This window comes from Callospermophilus lateralis, chromosome 1 (genome assembly GCF_048772815.1).
Source record: "Callospermophilus lateralis isolate mCalLat2 chromosome 1, mCalLat2.hap1, whole genome shotgun sequence".
Taxonomy (NCBI): domain Eukaryota; kingdom Metazoa; phylum Chordata; class Mammalia; order Rodentia; family Sciuridae; genus Callospermophilus; species Callospermophilus lateralis.
The window spans coordinates 30,676,852-30,695,156 of record NC_135305.1 but is presented as its reverse complement, the minus strand read 5'-3'; the positions used below and the strand labels follow the sequence as shown (position 1 = coordinate 30,695,156).

Genomic DNA, 18,305 nt, shown 5'->3' with positions numbered 1-18,305 from the left:
TTACTCAGCATTAAAAGAGAATAAAATCATGGCATTTGCAGGTAAATGGATGGAGTTGGAGAATATGATGCTAAGCAAAGTAAGCCAATCCCAAAAAACCAAAGGCCGAATATTCTCTCTGATAAGTGGATGCTGATTCATATGGAGGGGGATGGGGCAAGAGAAAAATGGAGGAAATTGATTGGGCAAAGGAAAGAGAGGATTGGGGAGGAGGCATGGGGGCCAGAAAAATGGTGGAATGAGATGGACATCATTACCCTAGGTACATGTATGACTGCACATATGGTCCAATGCTAGATGGTGTATAACCAGAGAAATGAAAAGCTGTGTTGCAATTGTGTACAATGAAGCAAAATTCATTCTGCTGCCATATATACCTAATTAAATTAAATAATTAATACAAAGAGGCCCCATAGAGCTGCCACACCCCTTTTTGTCATGTGAGGATACACCAAGAAGGTGACATCTATAAGAATTTGGGGCCTCACACCAGCTACCCAATCAATCTTGGGCTTTTTTTTTTAATATTTAGTTTTTAGTTGGACACAATATCTTTATTTATTTATTTTTATGTGGTGCAGAGGGTCGAACTCAGGGCCTCTCATATGCTAGGTGAGTGCTCTACCGCTAAGCTACAACTCCAGCCCCATTGGGCTTTTGAACCTCCAGAACTGTGAGAAATAACAATAATCTGTTATTTATAAACTACCCAGTCTACTGCATTTGTTACAGTAGCCTACATGGATTAAAACAGCATGTCACAACTTTTCAAAAACACAATAGTTAATAAAGAGGGGGTGACATATTTATAAATTATATTTATCTTTTATATTTCAAGTTAAAATTTGGAACTGAAATCTCCTGAGTGTTTTAGAAACAAAGAGTTCTTCTTTCATTATTTTTCAAGGTAAGTGTTCTTTGAAGTTTAGGGTAGTAAACACAAAGTATCCTGTTTTTCACTCACCCCTTATATCTCTATGGAGACTCCTCTATACTGCTTACTCAAAGTCCCTTGAATGTGGGGAGAGGACTCCAGAAGGATATCATAAGTAGCTGGAAGTGGGTACAACAGACTACTATGCTGCTCTCCCTAGCCCACAGCTTTATCAGTTCTCACATGTCCCAGGCTACTATTTATTGCCTTTGATAAGAAGGTAAGAAGGATGGTGAAAATGAGATAAAAGGAGTGTTTTAAAAAGTCAATTTCTATTCATTGGCAAATATGCAAAAACAAAACTTTCTGAAAACTGCTTTTTCATTTTCTAAGATTTTCTTTCCTCACCTCAGATACCCACATGGCTCAGTTACTTACTTCCTTCAGGCCTCTTCTCCACTCAGTTTATCAAAGTCCTTCTGTGACTAGAGTATATAAATGGTGTTTCTCTCTCACTCACATCCTGTCATTTCCTTCCTCTCTTTAGCTGGTTTATTTTATTATTATTATTATTTTTTGCAGCACTATTCATCACTTGACATTACATGTCAATTCATCTGTTTACTGCTGTCTCTGCTCTGGTATGTAAATTCCCTGAGGGCATGTAAGTTCCTTAATTCACAATTATATTGCCAGTATTTCTACTAGAGCATGACACATGTCAGGTTATCTATTAATATCTATTCATACATAAATTGAAAAAAAATAGAGTATGATTCTTTCCAGGAAACTTATAAATGCAAGTCACTGAATACAAAGAGCTATTTGCATGACATGTTGCAAAAGTAATGATTCATAGAAAAAATAACTTGAAATTATCAAGGACAAGGTCACTTGCTATTGATTATACACACTAAACTATAGAAATAACATCTACCTAAACAGAAATATCTTCTTGACTCAGTGGACTCTCACCACTCCTATTTGATTATAGAACTTGAAATTTTAGCCAGAGCAATTAGGCAAGGTGATTAAAGAGATACAAATAGGCAAAGACAAAGTTAAATTGTTTCTGTTTTTAGTCATGATCCTATATTTAGAAGACCCTCCACCACCCGCCCCCCTAAAAAAAAAGCCTCCACCAAAAAACTTCTGGATATAATAAACAAACTCAGCAAAGTAGGAGAATATAAAATGGACACACAAAAATCAGTAGCTTTTCTGTATGCCAATAATGAACTTGATGAAAAAGAAATTAAGAAAACAATCTCATTCACAATAGTCTCAAAAAGAAAAAAAATCTTGGAATACATCTAACCAAGGAGGTGAAAGACCTGTACAATGAAAATTATAAATGCTAAAGAAACTGAAAAAGATATAAGATGGAAAGACCTCCCATGTTCTTGGATAGGCTGAATTTATATTGTTAAAATGGACATATTATCAAAGGTGATCTCCAGATTGGATGCATTCCCCATCAAAATACCAATGACATTTTTCACACGACTAGACAAAGCAGCCCTAAAATTCATTTGGAAGAATAAAAGATCCATGTCAAAGTCATTCTGAACAATAACAGCAATGCTGAAGGCATCACAATTCCTGATCTCAAATTATACTACAAAGCAAGAGTTAAAAAAAGAAAGAAAAAAGAAACAAGAAATAGACATGAAGACCAATGAAAAGAATAGAAGATACAGAGAAAAGTCCACATAGTTACAGTCATCTGATACTCTACAAAGATACCAAAAACATACACTGGAGGAAAGACAGCCTTTTAAACAAATTGTGCTAGGAAAACTGGAACTACCTATATATAAAAAATCAAACTAGATCTCCTAGAAAAATGAAACTAATCTTTATCTCTCACCATGCACAAAAGTCAACTCAACGTGTATCAAAGACCAAGGAATCTGACCAGAAACTCTGCAAGTGCTAGAAGAAAATACAGGGTCAACACTCCAACATGTAGGTGCAGGCACTGATTTCCATGACTCCTAAAGCTAAAGAAATAAAATCAAGAATCAGTAATGAGATGCCATCAAATTAAAAAGCTTCTGTATAACAAACAAGAGTGCGAATATAGAGCTGACAGAATATGAGAAGCTACTCTTCTGGTACAGAATTAATATGCAGAATATATAAAGAACTCCAAAAAACAAACAAAACCAGAAACCACATAACCCAATCAAGAAATGGGCAAATTTAAACTTGATAGGAATTTCTCAAAAGAAATGAAAACGGGCAACCAATAAATGAAAAACATTCAACATTCTTAGAAATCAAGGAAATGCAAATCAAAACTCACTGAGATTTCATCTCACTTCAGTTAGAATGGCATTCAAGAATACAAATAACTTTAAATTCTGGCAAGGATGCAGGGAAGAAGAATACTTACTTATATGTTGCTGGTGGAACTGCAAATTAATACACCCACTTTTGAAATCAGTATGGAGATTTCTCAAAAGACAAGAAATAGACCCATATGACCCAGGTATCCCACTCCTCAGTATTTATCCAAAAGAACTAAAATCAGCACACCATAGGTGACACGTGCATTCCTACATTTATAGCAGCACAATTCCCAATAGCCAAGTTATGGAACCAGTCTAGGTAAACATGAACAGAATGGATAAAGAAAATCTCTCTCTCTCTCTCTCTCTCTCTCTCTCTCTCTCTCTCTCTCTCTCACACACACACACACACAACATGTATGTATATATATCTATATATGTATGTATTTGTGTGGATGTGTGTAGATGTGTGTGTATAAAATGGCACTTTATTCAGTCATAAAGAAAAATAAAATTATGTCATTTGCTGGTAAATGGTTGGATCTGAAGAACATCATACCTTTAACAATGCATCTACGTATATGTTATGCTGTGACATGATTTCTTTTACATCCCATTTCACATTAGTCATTAGGAGCAGCATCTGTTCATAATCGATGGCTTTACCAGCTACAATCCAGTAAATTGGTTTGCGTAGTTCACTAGCAGTTGAAACTGTCTAAAATACATTTTACAGAAATGAAGACAATTACTTTTTAATTTATAATGAACATTTTGCCAGTTTTAGCATCTATCATATCTAAAAATAAAAATAAAACACTATATTTGGAGACTTGAATTATGAAAGTATTTTAATGAGAGGGCGGAGCCCTTACTCAAAATACAATTTTGAGATACTGAATAAACTTGAAACCATTAACATTACAATTATAAGGGACCTGGAGATTTTCATGAAGATTAGGAACTATTTCTCAGACCCTTCCACTTATCTCCATTTCCACTCCCAGTACCTGACCATTATCTCTCACTTGCATACTTGAGTCTTCAACTGGTTTCCTGACCCTAGCCTTATCATCAAAGTCCACTCTTCACCCCGCCCCCAACAGACTCCTTCTAAAACACACACCTGAAAATGCTCTCCTGTTTCAATCCCTCCAATAGCTTCCTGGTGCCCTGAGAATCAAGTCCAACTCCAGAGAGAGAGCATTTTCTATAATATTGCTCTCGCATGTCACTCTAGCCCTCATCACTAGCCCTCTTCCCCACTCTGACAAGTTTAGTTTCCCCAGCCGATACAGGCACCATGCTCTCTCTCATCTTCTGGTCTTGATACATCCTGTTCCCTTAATTTGGAATATGTCCCCAAATCACTCTTTCCACCTGGTCCAGCTTCCTCCACACAGGCTTCTCTCAACTACAACTCTCTCCTTCTCTGTCTGAGTTAAATATGCTGACATGGCTTTTTTCCTTCATAATAAACATTTACTATGCATTATTATAAATATAGTTTTATTATAACTTGGCCTTCTCTTTCTCTCTCACTAGGCTAAAAGTTCTAGGAGGTGCTTACTAAGTATTTACTTAACACAGGAATCCATGACTGAATGTTTTATCCAGTTCTCCTGGGACCTGGAGACTGATCTCTAGTAAAAAAACAAAAGCAACCTAATAGTCTGTGACAGTCCTATCTTGCTCACAATTGAAATGACAAAAACCATCTCTGACCTGAGAATAAAACTGCTGCAGAAAGGGCTTTTTGACTGCTGGCATCACAGCATCCAGATGTGGCTGAAGGAATTCAAACTGTTCAGCCAGGAATACCCTAAAGAAAATAAATAATCACTGTGTAAACAAACCTTGCAGGATTTAGAGACTGCCAATGTTTTTTGTATAAGTAATCTTTTAAAATCTCAAAGCAAAACTTTAACAATTAGAGTTATATTCCCATTTAATGGAAGCATTCTTGCTGACACCAAGGGCGAGTTCATGTAAAACTGATAATGTATGTAGAGTTTATGTAGAATCTTCGGTTATTGATAGGAATACATAAAGCATATCATAACAGATTTTAAAAGTTTTACCTAAATCAAGAATTATGCTGTTGAAGATCAAAATCTATAAGACTTCATTCGTTTCATTTGTATAACTGATAACTAACCATGCAGTTTTAAAAATCAATTGGTACTCTATGTTAGCATATATTTCTAAGAACCAGGTAAGTGATATTTAAAAGTGGCAGTCATATACAGCTAGAAAACTAATTATACATGTTCACCTTTCTAACTTTTCTTCCATACTTAATGACAAAGTAACTGTGTTTTTTTTCCTACTGTTGTTGTTTTGTTTTGTTTTTGTTTTTAACAACTTACAGGGATTCTGTGGCTACTACTCTTTCTGCCAACCCATACAATGAATCTCCAGATGTCAAAACCACAAGGTGACTGAGGTGTGGGCTGGGTACCTTCTCCTTTCTTTCTTCTGCTGCTGTGAGTGTGGCAGTAGGATCAGCTGAAACTTCCTGAAAATACAACACACATATTTTACATAACACCTGAAACAGCATATCTAATGATAACAAACTCATGTGGTTTGACAAAATTAGAATTGCAATTAAAACACACATTGGCATACATTAATTACACTTAATTTTAGCTCTTTTTCTCTCCCTGCTTTTTGGTTTTGTAACTATTGGAACTTTCCATTTTAAACTAAGTGAAAATTATTCTGTAGATCACACAACACTATATGCTATCTTCCAAGCAAGACCATGAGTCTGCCAACAGAATGAATCTTTATGAATCAAGTTTCATAGCAACAATATTAAGATGCCCCTCAAGAACTTATACATGAGGAAAATGAAATTGATCCTTCATAACCAAGCTGACAAAATCATAAAGTAGGGTTTAATTAACCATTTCACACCCAAATCTTTATCAAGGTGACCTTGATATAATCTCCAGAAAAAAGGCAGAACTACAAGGTAGGTGTAAACTGACAAACTACATTGTATATGTCTGGGAAGAGATTTTTCTTGAGAAGGAAAGAGATGTGCAGAGCAGGGTGTGTTGGGCTTCTCAGTACTGTCCAGGAGATAGGCAATGGTTTAGATAAATAGCCACATAGTCAACAGGAAAGAGGCAGCCTAACCTGAGACCAGGAAAACTCATTAGACTGTAGATCTGTTTTATTTCTATCTGATGCCATTTTCACTAGCAATCCTTTCATTACTAATTTATCTTTCCAGTATTTTGATGTCAGGCAAGGAATAATTTGAATGTGAGTTATATACCTTCTTGGAACTCACAGAAAAATATCCTGTATTACAAACAAACAGCCTGTTGCTTGTTTTGAGACTTAGGTATTAATTAAGAAGGCACTAAACTGGCCACCTGGAGTAGCTGACAGAGGATTGCTGTCAGTTCGTTTCACAGACATACATTCAGGTGAGCAAGTTAATTATGAAGGAATGCTGTTTAGAATACTGACATCATCATATGCCCAAAGTTGCTCATTCAATGTCAGAGAAAGAGAATCTTGTTGTTTTGGAGGCAGTCAAGCTGATGATATCACAACTGCACTGTAAAAAGAACAACTTCATGGGAGCATGGGTCTAAACAAATGACTCGAAGCAATACTAATGATATTATATATTGATATATATTTTGATATTATAATATCAAAGCAATACTAATGATATTATAATATCAAATATGAAAGGTCGCGAAGAACTTTCATAACCAAATACATTTCTATTAACAAGTAGCTTGAATTAGAAATGGAAATTATAATCTTAGTTTTCCTAATAATGACATGGCAACAAACTCTATTCATTATGTTTTGAAAAGAAACTCCAGAAGAGAAATGTGCAAGAAAAAAATAGAATAAATACTAAGCAGTTGTGCTATTTTTGAAGTTTACCTGTATATAGGTAACTTTTGACCTTATCCAATCCTTTAGTAAAATGTTTTAAATTTTTGATTGAATAATAGAATGACAGGGACAAAAGAGATGATAAACATTATTATCTGCAGTTCATGTACTACTTTCAGTATGGAAAACATTAAATGGTTATGGGAATTTCAAGGTAAGAACATGAATGCACAGCACAATTAAATGCAAATATAAGTAAAAAATTGCCAAAAGATTCCTAAGAAAATTTTAGCACAAAAAATGGATGTAAACAAATCTAAATGTGTACAAAAATGTAAATCTAGATTACTGTTTGAAGAAATGCTATAATCCCAAATAGCCAACATTTTCCAGGTGAATAAAAATGTTGGCAACTACGTAAGATTCTGGAATTATGATTTATTTTTATAAATTCAGTAAAATACTATAATTTTATAAATTGCAAAACCTTTCAAATTAGAAAATGATATTATTTTCAAAAATTCCTTTTAATTTCCTATCTTCTTTTAAAGATAGTCTCTCTCAATCTCTCATTACTTAATTAGCGCTTAAAACTTATCTGGAGGGCTGGGGATGTGGCTCAAGCGGTAGGTAGCGCACTTGCCTGGCATGCATGAGGGGCGCTGGTTTCAATCCTCAGCACCACATAAAAATAAAAAAGATGTTGTGTCTACCAAAAACAAAAAAATAAACAATAAAAAATCACCACTTCTCTCTTAAAAAAAAAAAAGAAAAACCTTATCTGAAGAATAACTGTTCTTCCTCTAGGGAGAATGATGATTATAGAACTGTGCAAGTTAATCAATGTTACATCCCTTTTATTTATTTGCCTCAGTTAGAAAGGGAGCAAATACACTCAAGCAAAAGAAAACAAAACATAATTCATGAAATTAGACAGTGTATGATACCAACTGGTTGCCTGTACTATTCAATTCTAGGGGCTTTTTAATAACTGTCTAAATGAGAAACCTTGGAATCATTCATAATTGCCACTCCTCCTCACCTTCCATATATATTCCATCACTAAAAAATTAAACAGACACTTCTCTTTCTTGTTCCTTTGTGATGTCACTACTTAGTTGGGCCTCCCATCCTTTGACAGTCATAACTGAACTAATCCAAATAAATAAATTTAAATAACAGATAATGATGAAAAAGTAATTATTACTTGTAATAAAATAAACAGAATGTCTGAATAGGCATTTATTGCTATATACTTCCTTCTGAGAACTACTGTTGCTATATCCCATAGGTTAATAGGGTATAAAAGAATAAAACCGGATGCATCCCACTACCTGACTTCAAAATATGCTACAAACTACAGGAACAACAAAACCCGCCCCCCCCCCCAAAAACAGCACAGTACTGGCATAAAAATAGACACAGAGACCAATGCAACAGAATAAAGAATTCAGAAATAAATCCACACACTTATGGACAATTGATTTAGGCAAAGATGCCAAAAATATACAATGGAGAAAGGACAGACTTTTCAACAGATGGTTTCGGGAAAACTGTATATCCCCATGCAGAAGAATGAGGCTAGACCGTCTCTCTCCCTAATACATAAAACAATACATAAATAGATTTGACTGAAATGTAAGACCTGAATTATGAAACTACTAGAAGAAAACAGAGGAAACACTTCACACACTGGAAAAGGCAAGGATTTTTCAGACAAGACCCCAAAAGCAGAAATAACAAAGGCAAATATGGACAAACTGCATCAAAATAAAAAGCTTCTACCCAGCAAAGAGAATAACAAGCAGAGAGATGACCTATAGAATAAGAGAAAAACTTAAATCTGATGAAAGGTTAATATCCAGAACATAAGGAACACAAAACAACTCCAAAGGAAAAAAAAAAAATCCAAGCAAGTAATCTTATTTAAAAATGAACAAAAGACCAAATACACATTTCTCAAAAGGTACACAAATGGTGAATAAGTATATGAGAAAATACTCAAAAATCACTAATAATCAGGGAAATGGAAATCAAAATCACAATGAGATATTACCACACTCCAAGAATTACTAATATCAAAAAAGACAAAAGATAATAGGCATTGGTGGTGGAATGTAATCCAGTATAGCCAATAGGGAAAAAGTATGGAGACTCTATATTTGTGTGTGTGTGTGTGTGTGTGTGTGTGTGTGTGTGTGTGATGCTGGGGAAGAATGCAGGGCAAGCACTCTATTGAGATACACCCCCACAGTCCTCCCAAGGAAATTAAAAACACAAATACCATATAATCCAGCAACATTACTATTGGATATATATTCAAAAGAAATGAAATCAGTACATTAAAGAAATATCTACATCCCCAAGTTTATGCAGCACTACTCACAATAGTAAAGTTATGGGACTAAACTAATTATATATGGATGAACAAAAAAAATGTGATACATATACACAATGAAATACTTACTATTCAAGTTATAAAGAATGAATCCTCTCATTTGTGACAACCTGGACAAACCTGGAGAACACTACATTAAGTCAAAAAAGACATGCACACAAAGGCAAGTACCACGTGATCTCAATCATACGTGGAATTTAAAGAAGTAGAGAGTAGAAGACTGGCTGCCATTGACTGGGGAAAGGAGGGAAAAGGGCATAGAGAGGCACAGATTGGCCAACAGACACAAATTTACAGATTTACAGTTGTAAATTTACAGGAGTAAGTTCTGGTATTCTACTGCACAGCTATAGACTAAGGTTAATGTGTGACTATGGTTAATTCTATTGTGCTGAATGTTTCAAAACAGCAAGAAGAAAGGACGTTGGATATTCTCACTACCAGGAAAGGACAACTGTTATGAAGTGACGAATAAGCTAAATACCCTAATTTTATTACTACATGATGTACACTGAATTTACATCTCACTGTACCCTGCAAATACGTACAATTGTTCTGTGTGCAAAATTTAAAAACTAGTTTGGGGAGAAAACAAAACAAACAATAAAAACTGTAACAATAAGCCCCTGAATGTAGAGCTGTCCTTGCATCTCCTGTTTCTATTCTAGTCTCCACACAGTTAACTGGCTTATTTTTCTAGAATATTGAAGAGATATTTATAAAATAGAAATGTGGTCTTGTTACTTCCCTGATTTGGAAACCTAAATTCATTCCTTACAGCAAAAGAGTTTGAACACATTATCATGGTATTACTGATGACAGCCACCTTGCCAACCTCATTTTGAGGTGGTCCACATATCCCTAAGGTCTAGTCATACTAGCTACTTGCCATCCCTGGCTGACTGAAACTCCTGTCTTACCAGCTCTCCCTGCCTCATTTGCCTAGTTCTTTCCTCCTCATTTTTACAGAGCCACCTTCTTTCTATAACTTTCTCAGTCTCCAAAGAATATCTTACTCATGTTTCCACCATCCAGACAGACACAAGTTTAAAAGGTACATTAGTGACTGTTTTCTGACTCTCCACCTCATGGAGAGATTTTGGAGGGTGAGGACAACTTTTGTTATTTTTGTACCTTAAGACCTAGCTAGGCATGCCTTCTGGAATGAGCAAGCCCTCCATTAGCTCAGTTAACTAAGATAATAACAACAATAGTATAACAGTCTTCCCCATCTCTTCTCTTTCAAACCTATTCCAAGCAGGTTTTCATCTGTCCCTCTTCAAAGAAACTGTCCTCAAGGTTCCCCGGTAATCTCTTCAAACCCAACAGTCAACCCTGAATACTCAAACTGATCTGCAACATCCTACACAGCTGATTTTGAAAAACTTCCTTCACATAGTTTCCAGAACATCACACTTTGCTGTTTTTTTCTCCTGTTCCACTGGCCATTTGTCAATCTCCCTGAACTTTAAATACTGGAGTACCCTCAGTTCAGTCCTCAGACTTCCATTTACATTCTCACTTGATGACTTCATTCAGTCCCATAGTTTTATGCCATCTCCCTCCAATGACTATAAAACTCACATACCTGGCCCCAAACTCTCTTACCTTTAGTGCATTTGATATCTGAAACTAAACTCTTGATATCTTCTTCCAATGCATCCCTCTTAAAAGTCTTATCTACCTCTAGTAATGGTAATTTCTGACGTCTACAAGTTAAGTGTCATCCTTGATTCTTTTCAATCTTATACCCCACTTCTAAGCAATGAATTTCAGTGAGTCTACAGACCCAGAATCCTACCATCCCTCACTACTTTTTCCACTAACTCTTTAGGACAGACCACCTCATCTTTCTCCTAAACTGTTATACACAGCAGCCCAAATAATTCTCTTTTAAATAATTAGGCACATCATATCAACTCTTGTGCTTAAATTTCTTCAATGGCTTCCTGGGTTTTTTTTTAGAGTAAAATGCATGATCTAGTCCCTGGCTATCTCTCTGGTCTCATCTATCACTGATGATCTTGCCTTTTACTCTGTTCCAATCACATGGGCCTCTCTGCTGTTCCTGGAAGAGGCCAAGCATGCTCCCACTCCAGGGCCTTTGCATTTCCTGTTTCTCCCACTGTTTCCCAAAAGATGCTCTCCCTACTAGAAAATAAGTTCCACATGGGTCAAGAGTTTTGTCTGGTTTTCCATCTTACCCCTGTGATTAAATCTTTAACTCCTGTTGAACAAGTGGGGTCTTATCTGGGTGTCTAATTTCCCAATGTTCTTCAAGGATCTGCTTCAATGTTATCTTCGTAGAGTTGTCTTCTTCTGCCCAAATAAAACTGTAACTTTTCTCTTTTCTTTCCATCCTTCTTACCTAGTTTTTCATAGCTCCCGACACAATCTGACATTAAATTAGATATTCAGTTATTTCTTATCTGCTTCCTCCACTAAATGGATCATCAGCCTACCACTGAGTACCTAAGCACACATTATGTATTTGTTGAATGAATAAAGAGACTATTCGCCTATGTGTCCCATCTTTCACCCTCTCACGTGACTCCTTCCCCTTTTATGAATCTCCAGCACCTCTTAAAGCACTCAGTATTTTCTTCTCAGCTCAGAGTTGTAAATGTCTATTGAAGGACAAATCAAAGGACAGTGAGAAGATCTAAAACCTTGAAACATTAAAAACTAAAAAAGAAGCTGGAGATTGAGATATTTCACTTGGGCAAGATGATTAGGGGAGCCAAAGTGACACAATGAGGAAATAATATTATTTATATATATTTATATTATTTATATTATTTATATAAATATAAATAATATACTATATATATTTATATATAGAAAATAGTTCCAGAAGGCAGATTTAGCTATGCCATAACAAGCTTAAGTATTATACTCCAATAGCATAACAAAATCTTCTAAGCACTCAACACTCTCGCTTTTGAAATATTTTATAATTACACTAGATCTGACATGATCTTCCTGACAATTCTGTATAAGCTCTAAGTCTATTAATAGCTCAAGGATCATCACAAACACCATAAATTTTTAACTGCAGAATTACTTTTGAATTTCATTCTTTTATGATTAGACATCACTATACATACAACATATTTATAAAACTGAAAGTTTCTTTGAATTTAGTTACTAACTATATATGTAATTTGGGATACAGCAAAGGAAGTGTTGCTAGGCAGTGATAGCCATAATGGAGAAGGGCTACTGTACCCTGAGGGAAGTGCAGATCATCTCCACCATGACAGAAGGGGCCAAAAGCATTTATCTAACTACTTCTATATTTCTATCAAACTACTTTTATCTAACTACTTCTACTTATCTATCTAGCACCTTCAACATAAGTGTGGTGAATTCCCCTTCTGCTTGAACAGCTTTTTTGCAAACATTCAGAAATGACTGAGATTGCTCCCACCTAATCACAAAGGTTTTGATTAAATGGCTTCCTTTGTTCCTAGTTGTCAGTGGCATTTTAGGCATAAAAATTATGGTAATCATCTGCTTAAAGGTTAAAGGTCTATGTTTACATTTCAAGTAATATGCTTGAAGAGAGCAAGAGAGTCACAAAAATGTCAGACTGACATAAATAAATGGCATGTGCTTATTGTGCACTTTAAATGGAAAAGCTCCTAAACTGGATTATTGTTTCAGTTTCTACCAGCCTATATGTAAAGGAAGACTTTACATATTAGACTGGTATAAAGTCCTCGAAGATTGAGAAATAAAATCTTAATCTTTATTTTCACAATGAAAGTCATATTTTGGTTTTTTAGCCTTTCCTGCCATTCATTTATGACTACAAAGAGAATTCATACTTACAGACTTTTCTGAAAAAATTTAAAATACATTTTTATTATTAAAATTCAAAGCTGTCACAGGTCTTAAAGCAAACAATTTAGTTAGCATCACCAAATAGAAGATTAAAAATTCCCTCATTTCTGGTACCATTATCACCAACATCAGCTTCCTTTCCTACTTTTCTTCTATCAAACTTCTTTTCTTAGACTTTTCTTTGATGTGTCAAACAAATTTTATTATTTTACATGGAATTTACATAATAAATTATTTTAGGTGTCATTTTTAAAATCATGATGATTCAATTTGCCTTTAACAGTCTAGAGATAAGCAAAAATTTAGAAGATATTATGGAGAAAAATTACATTATGAAAAAATTATTTATTAAGATTTCAACTGACAGGTAAGAGAAAAATAAAAATAAAACATTACTTCCATCTAGCTGAATCCAGGTTAATTAGGTTATAAACTATTTTACTACACAAAGAATATACTGAACATCAAGAAACCAATTAATGTTCTCTGTCAATGTATATGTGAATTAATGAAGTGAGAAAATATGCCAACTTAAAAAAACCTGAGAACAAAGTCTAATAAATGATAGATTTTCTAAAATAATAAACCAATGCTTTTCAGTATGAAAAGACAGAAACTAACAGGAAAAAAAATGGAAAACTAATGAAAAATTTCAGGAGAACTTGTATTGTACTGTATTATACTCCAGAGAGATTAGGACATTGCAGAGACCCTTTCAAAGGGCAGTGATCTTTACAAACTGAAGGAGGAACACCTGCTTACATGGTCTTCTCATTCAACAGGCGATCTTTTGATTCCAGACATGGTAACAATAAAGACTTTAAGAAAGGATATGCTAAGAAGATAATGTGACTAAGGAAAAAGTAAAAACAGGCAAATTTACTTATTTATTGGGCAAGGGAAAGCACAGTTAGCTTTTAAATACACATCTCTAAATTTGACAATTAGACAAGTTCAGGAAAAAACTTATCCAAAGATCACAGAAGTTAGGCAGATACCATAGATACTTTATCATTAGGCTGACAGATGAGTGGCAGCTCATCTCAAAGAAGAGCTAGTTTAGTACCACTGCTTACTTACTTGGTCAGGCCATTTCATTGTATATCTATGTGGGAAATTATAAACAAATCTGAAACTGTGGTTGATAATCATAATCAATTAACTACAGAGATGACAGAGAAACTGCCAGACTCCAATGGTGAATTTCAACCCATCCTGGTATTCTTTCCCTTTTTAAAAAAATTCCAGTGCTGGGGACTGAACCCTGGACCTCACACGTGGTGGGCAGGTGCTCTACTGTTGAGCTATACCCATAGCTCCCTCAGCTTGTTTCTCGAGAAAACAAGAAAAATTTAGGCTGTGGACTAAGATCTGTAGAATAAGACTGGATGACTAAGGTCATGCTAAGAATCAAACAAAGAGAATTCAAAATGAAACACAGAAAAGTTCCAACATATTTGAAAGCCAACAGAGTTAACAAAATGAAGGCTTTTGCAGGATGGGGGTAGGGCGGGGTAATAAAGGGAGGGGGCTTGTCTGATCAAACAAGGATCCTTGATTTGAATGAAGATTTAAGATTAAATAGATAGCAAAGCCAGGGGGAAAAGACAAATTAAGTTAGGAAATAGGAAACCTAGGGATCTGAGTTTATTCGTCTACTCCATGAACATATACTGAAGAAATGCTGTATGCCAAGGTAAGTACCATGACTTAAACTCAGCCTCCACATTCATGGGTTCCACATCTGTGGATTCAACCAACTGTAGATCAAAACTATTTTTTTTAAAAGAAGTATCAGTACTGAATATGAATAGGATTTTTCCTTGTTATTACCTAAATAATATAACTATTTACATAGCATTTCGATGATATTAGGCATTTTAAGTAATCTAGAGATGATTAAAGTAGGTCATATGCAAATATGATGCCATTTATACAAGGGACTTGCACATCTGGACTGTGCTATTTGCAGTGCCTCCTGGAACCAATGTCCCAGATATTGAGGGGCAACTGCATTTAAAAAAAAAAGAAGGAGGAGGAGGAGGAGGGAGAAGGGGAGGGGAAGGGGCGGAAGGGAGGAAGGGAGGGAGGGAGGAAGGGAGGAAGGGAGGAAGGAAGGGAGGAAGGGAAGGAGGGAGGGAGGGAGGGAGGAAGGAAGGAAGGAAGGAAGGAAGGAAGGAAGGGAAAAGAAAAGAAAAGAAAAGAAGTACAGGATTTACTGGGTCAAAACATCTCCAAATGATCAAGGAGAAGTTCACTGCTAATTTTCTTCTGCTCACACTGTTCACCTAAGGTATCAAAACACACTTCTCATATTTTCCACATCTCTGCTCCAAGATCACTGCCCAACACTCTGCTTCATTTTCATCTTAGCAGTTATCAGCCTGTTTCACTATATTATATATAGTTTTTTGTCTCTGCTCCAATAAAATACAAGTTCTAAAGAAGATAGGAATTATCTCTATGCACTGATGCTTTCTTAGCATCATAAGTATGCCTGGCATATAATAATTATTTCAATAAATATTTCTTATAAGAATTATTACATTTGATTTATAAAAAACTTGCAATAATAGAAGTATGCACATAATATAGAACTTAAGAAAAAGAAAATGATTGCTTGTTTGGGGTTGGTTGAAAGAATGAAGAAAAATTCAGAGAAGCCTGGGGTTAATGTAGACACAGAGAAACATCCTGAAACACATAAATTTCTGACCATGGTGACCAACCACAAGAAAAAGATTTTTTTTTAATTTACATATGACAGCAGAATGCATTACAATTCTTATTACATATATAGAGCACAATTTTTCATATCTCTGATTGTATACAAAGTATATTCACACCAATTCGTGTCTTCATACATGTACTTAGGATAATAATGATCATCACATTCCACCATCATTTATAACCCCATGTCCCCACCTTCCCCTCCAACCCCTCTGCCCTATCTAGAGTTCCTCTATTCCTCCCATGCTCCCTCTCCCTATCCCACTATGAATCAGCCTCCTTATATAAAAAAAAAATTTGGCATTTGTTTTTTGAGGATTGGCTAACTTAGCATTATCTTCTCTAACTCCATCCATGTACCTGCAAATGCCATGATTTTATTCTCTTTTATTGAATATTACACAGATTTTTAAAAAAAATTTTTAAATGTTGTGTTAGCTTAAAAACTACAGAGGGTCCCCTTTATGTTGCCATCTAACCCATCTTCTTGAAGCATGCATTTCATCATGGATGCAATTTAAGGATTCAATTGTCAAGAACTGGGCTCCTACTACATAAAACTAAAACCAAACTTTCTTCCTGAATTTAAAAACTATTTATAAAGTGATCTAAGACTCTGTCTAAAACACAGCTTGTCAGCATGTACCAGTGCCCCAACCACAAACATATGCCAGATTATAAGCAATCTCTGTTAACTTTCTATATGCATTTAGCATAATACTAAAGAGTTCAGGTACTTCATAATACATAAAAACACACATTTATATATAGTTGATTAGATGACTGACTCCTACTTTATATAACAAAGGAATTAATTCTAGTTACTTACCAAATCAATAAGGCTTTCTTGTATTCTGTTGAGAGTTGTTCTTAATCTACTACTACTAAGACCAAGTCCTGTTGATTCCAACTTAAAAAAAAAAAAGGCATAGTTATATCACTCTAGAGATGATTTTGCAAATGATGCATCTTAAAATTAACCAAAGTATTTGATGAGTTTCCAGTTAGTTAGCCTTCAGAGGGTTTCCAAAAGGCATTAAAAAATTCTAGCACATCAAGGAAAGAAGTCAAACCTTAGCCCTTAAGGGAATCAAAGAACAATTTACTCATGAGCAATCTTATGAATTAGCAGGAGAATTTCTTTCCCACAAGTTATTATCTTTAGTTACAAAGCTTAAGGTTTTAGATACTTAAAGAGAGTATCCTCTATTGTAGTTAAGGTTTGCTGCTGTATATTTATCTAAAAGGAAAATGCAGAATGTTACTAATTTATTTTTCTTATACAAATTAAAGACAGTCTAAATCCTCATTCAAAAATTAATCAAATTTTCTTAGGCTTAGTAAACATTTCACAGTATAGAATTCTACTCATTATTACAAAGCCAAAGCACTTACAAAAACATTGACACAAGAGAATAAATGAGAAGAGTGACTTGATAGTTAAGACATGAAAAGCCAGTGAGTCAGTTCTTGGTGTGATAATTCAAATGATAAAAATAAATTTGAGAGATAATCATAGACACCTAGATATTTGGAAAAAAAGTTAAAATGTTCTCTGAGCCAATAAATTAGAAACATTAATTATTAATAGTAAGCTATAAAATATATATCTCTATTAGTATATTCATAGATACATGTATAACTGTGAATATATACCCATACCCACGAGCATGCATACACACTTATTAATACTCTTCTTCTCCAATCCAAGAACGAGAAATTTACACATGTCAAAAAGTCCCAAGCTAAAATAGCTAATGTGATGACACTATATAGTAAAACAGGAACTAATTGCTAATTTTAATAATTTTATTTTTTCTAGGTTTTATACACCTCATTAATTCATTTTTCTTCCCTTTTCATTAAGGTATTTTTATATATAAATTAATTGGTTTTAAGTATACAGTTTGACAAATTTTGGTAGTTGTTACAGTCTTGCAACCAGCTCACAATTGAAATATAGAATTCTCCCCTCTTTTGAGAATGTGCTCATGCTGTCTGCACTTATTCTCTCTCTCCCCACATCCTTAACCTTTGATCAGCTTTCTGTCACTAAAATTTTAGCCTTTTCTAAAATCTCAAATAAATCGAATCATAGTGTGCTATCTTTAGTTTAGCTTCTTTTATCAGCATGCTTTTAGGATTTAATTGTGCTATGAGTCCGTTCCGTTAGCATTTTGCACTTGTTTAATATTTAATAATATAGATAGATAGCAAATCTGTTTGCTTATTCACCAGTCTCTAAACATTTGGGTTCCAGTTTGGCCTATTTGTATAATGCCTCAGTGAATTT

The 18,305-nt window shown here is 34.7% G+C and overlaps 1 protein-coding gene across 1 annotated transcript in view; it reads right to left on the bottom strand.

Annotated features, from left to right (window-relative positions):
* Positions 1–18,305, bottom strand: part of Vps50 (VPS50 subunit of EARP/GARPII complex) — a 116,729-nt gene that overhangs the window by 8,275 nt on the left and 90,149 nt on the right. The window contains exons 22-25 of the mRNA XM_076861192.2: positions 16,842–16,922; positions 5,538–5,686; positions 4,894–4,990; positions 3,728–3,886 (exon numbers count right to left, since the gene is read on the bottom strand). Coding sequence (XP_076717307.1) covers positions 3,728–3,886; positions 4,894–4,990; positions 5,538–5,686; positions 16,842–16,922 — 486 coding nt within the window. The remainder of the gene's footprint in view (positions 1–3,727; positions 3,887–4,893; positions 4,991–5,537; positions 5,687–16,841; positions 16,923–18,305) is intronic.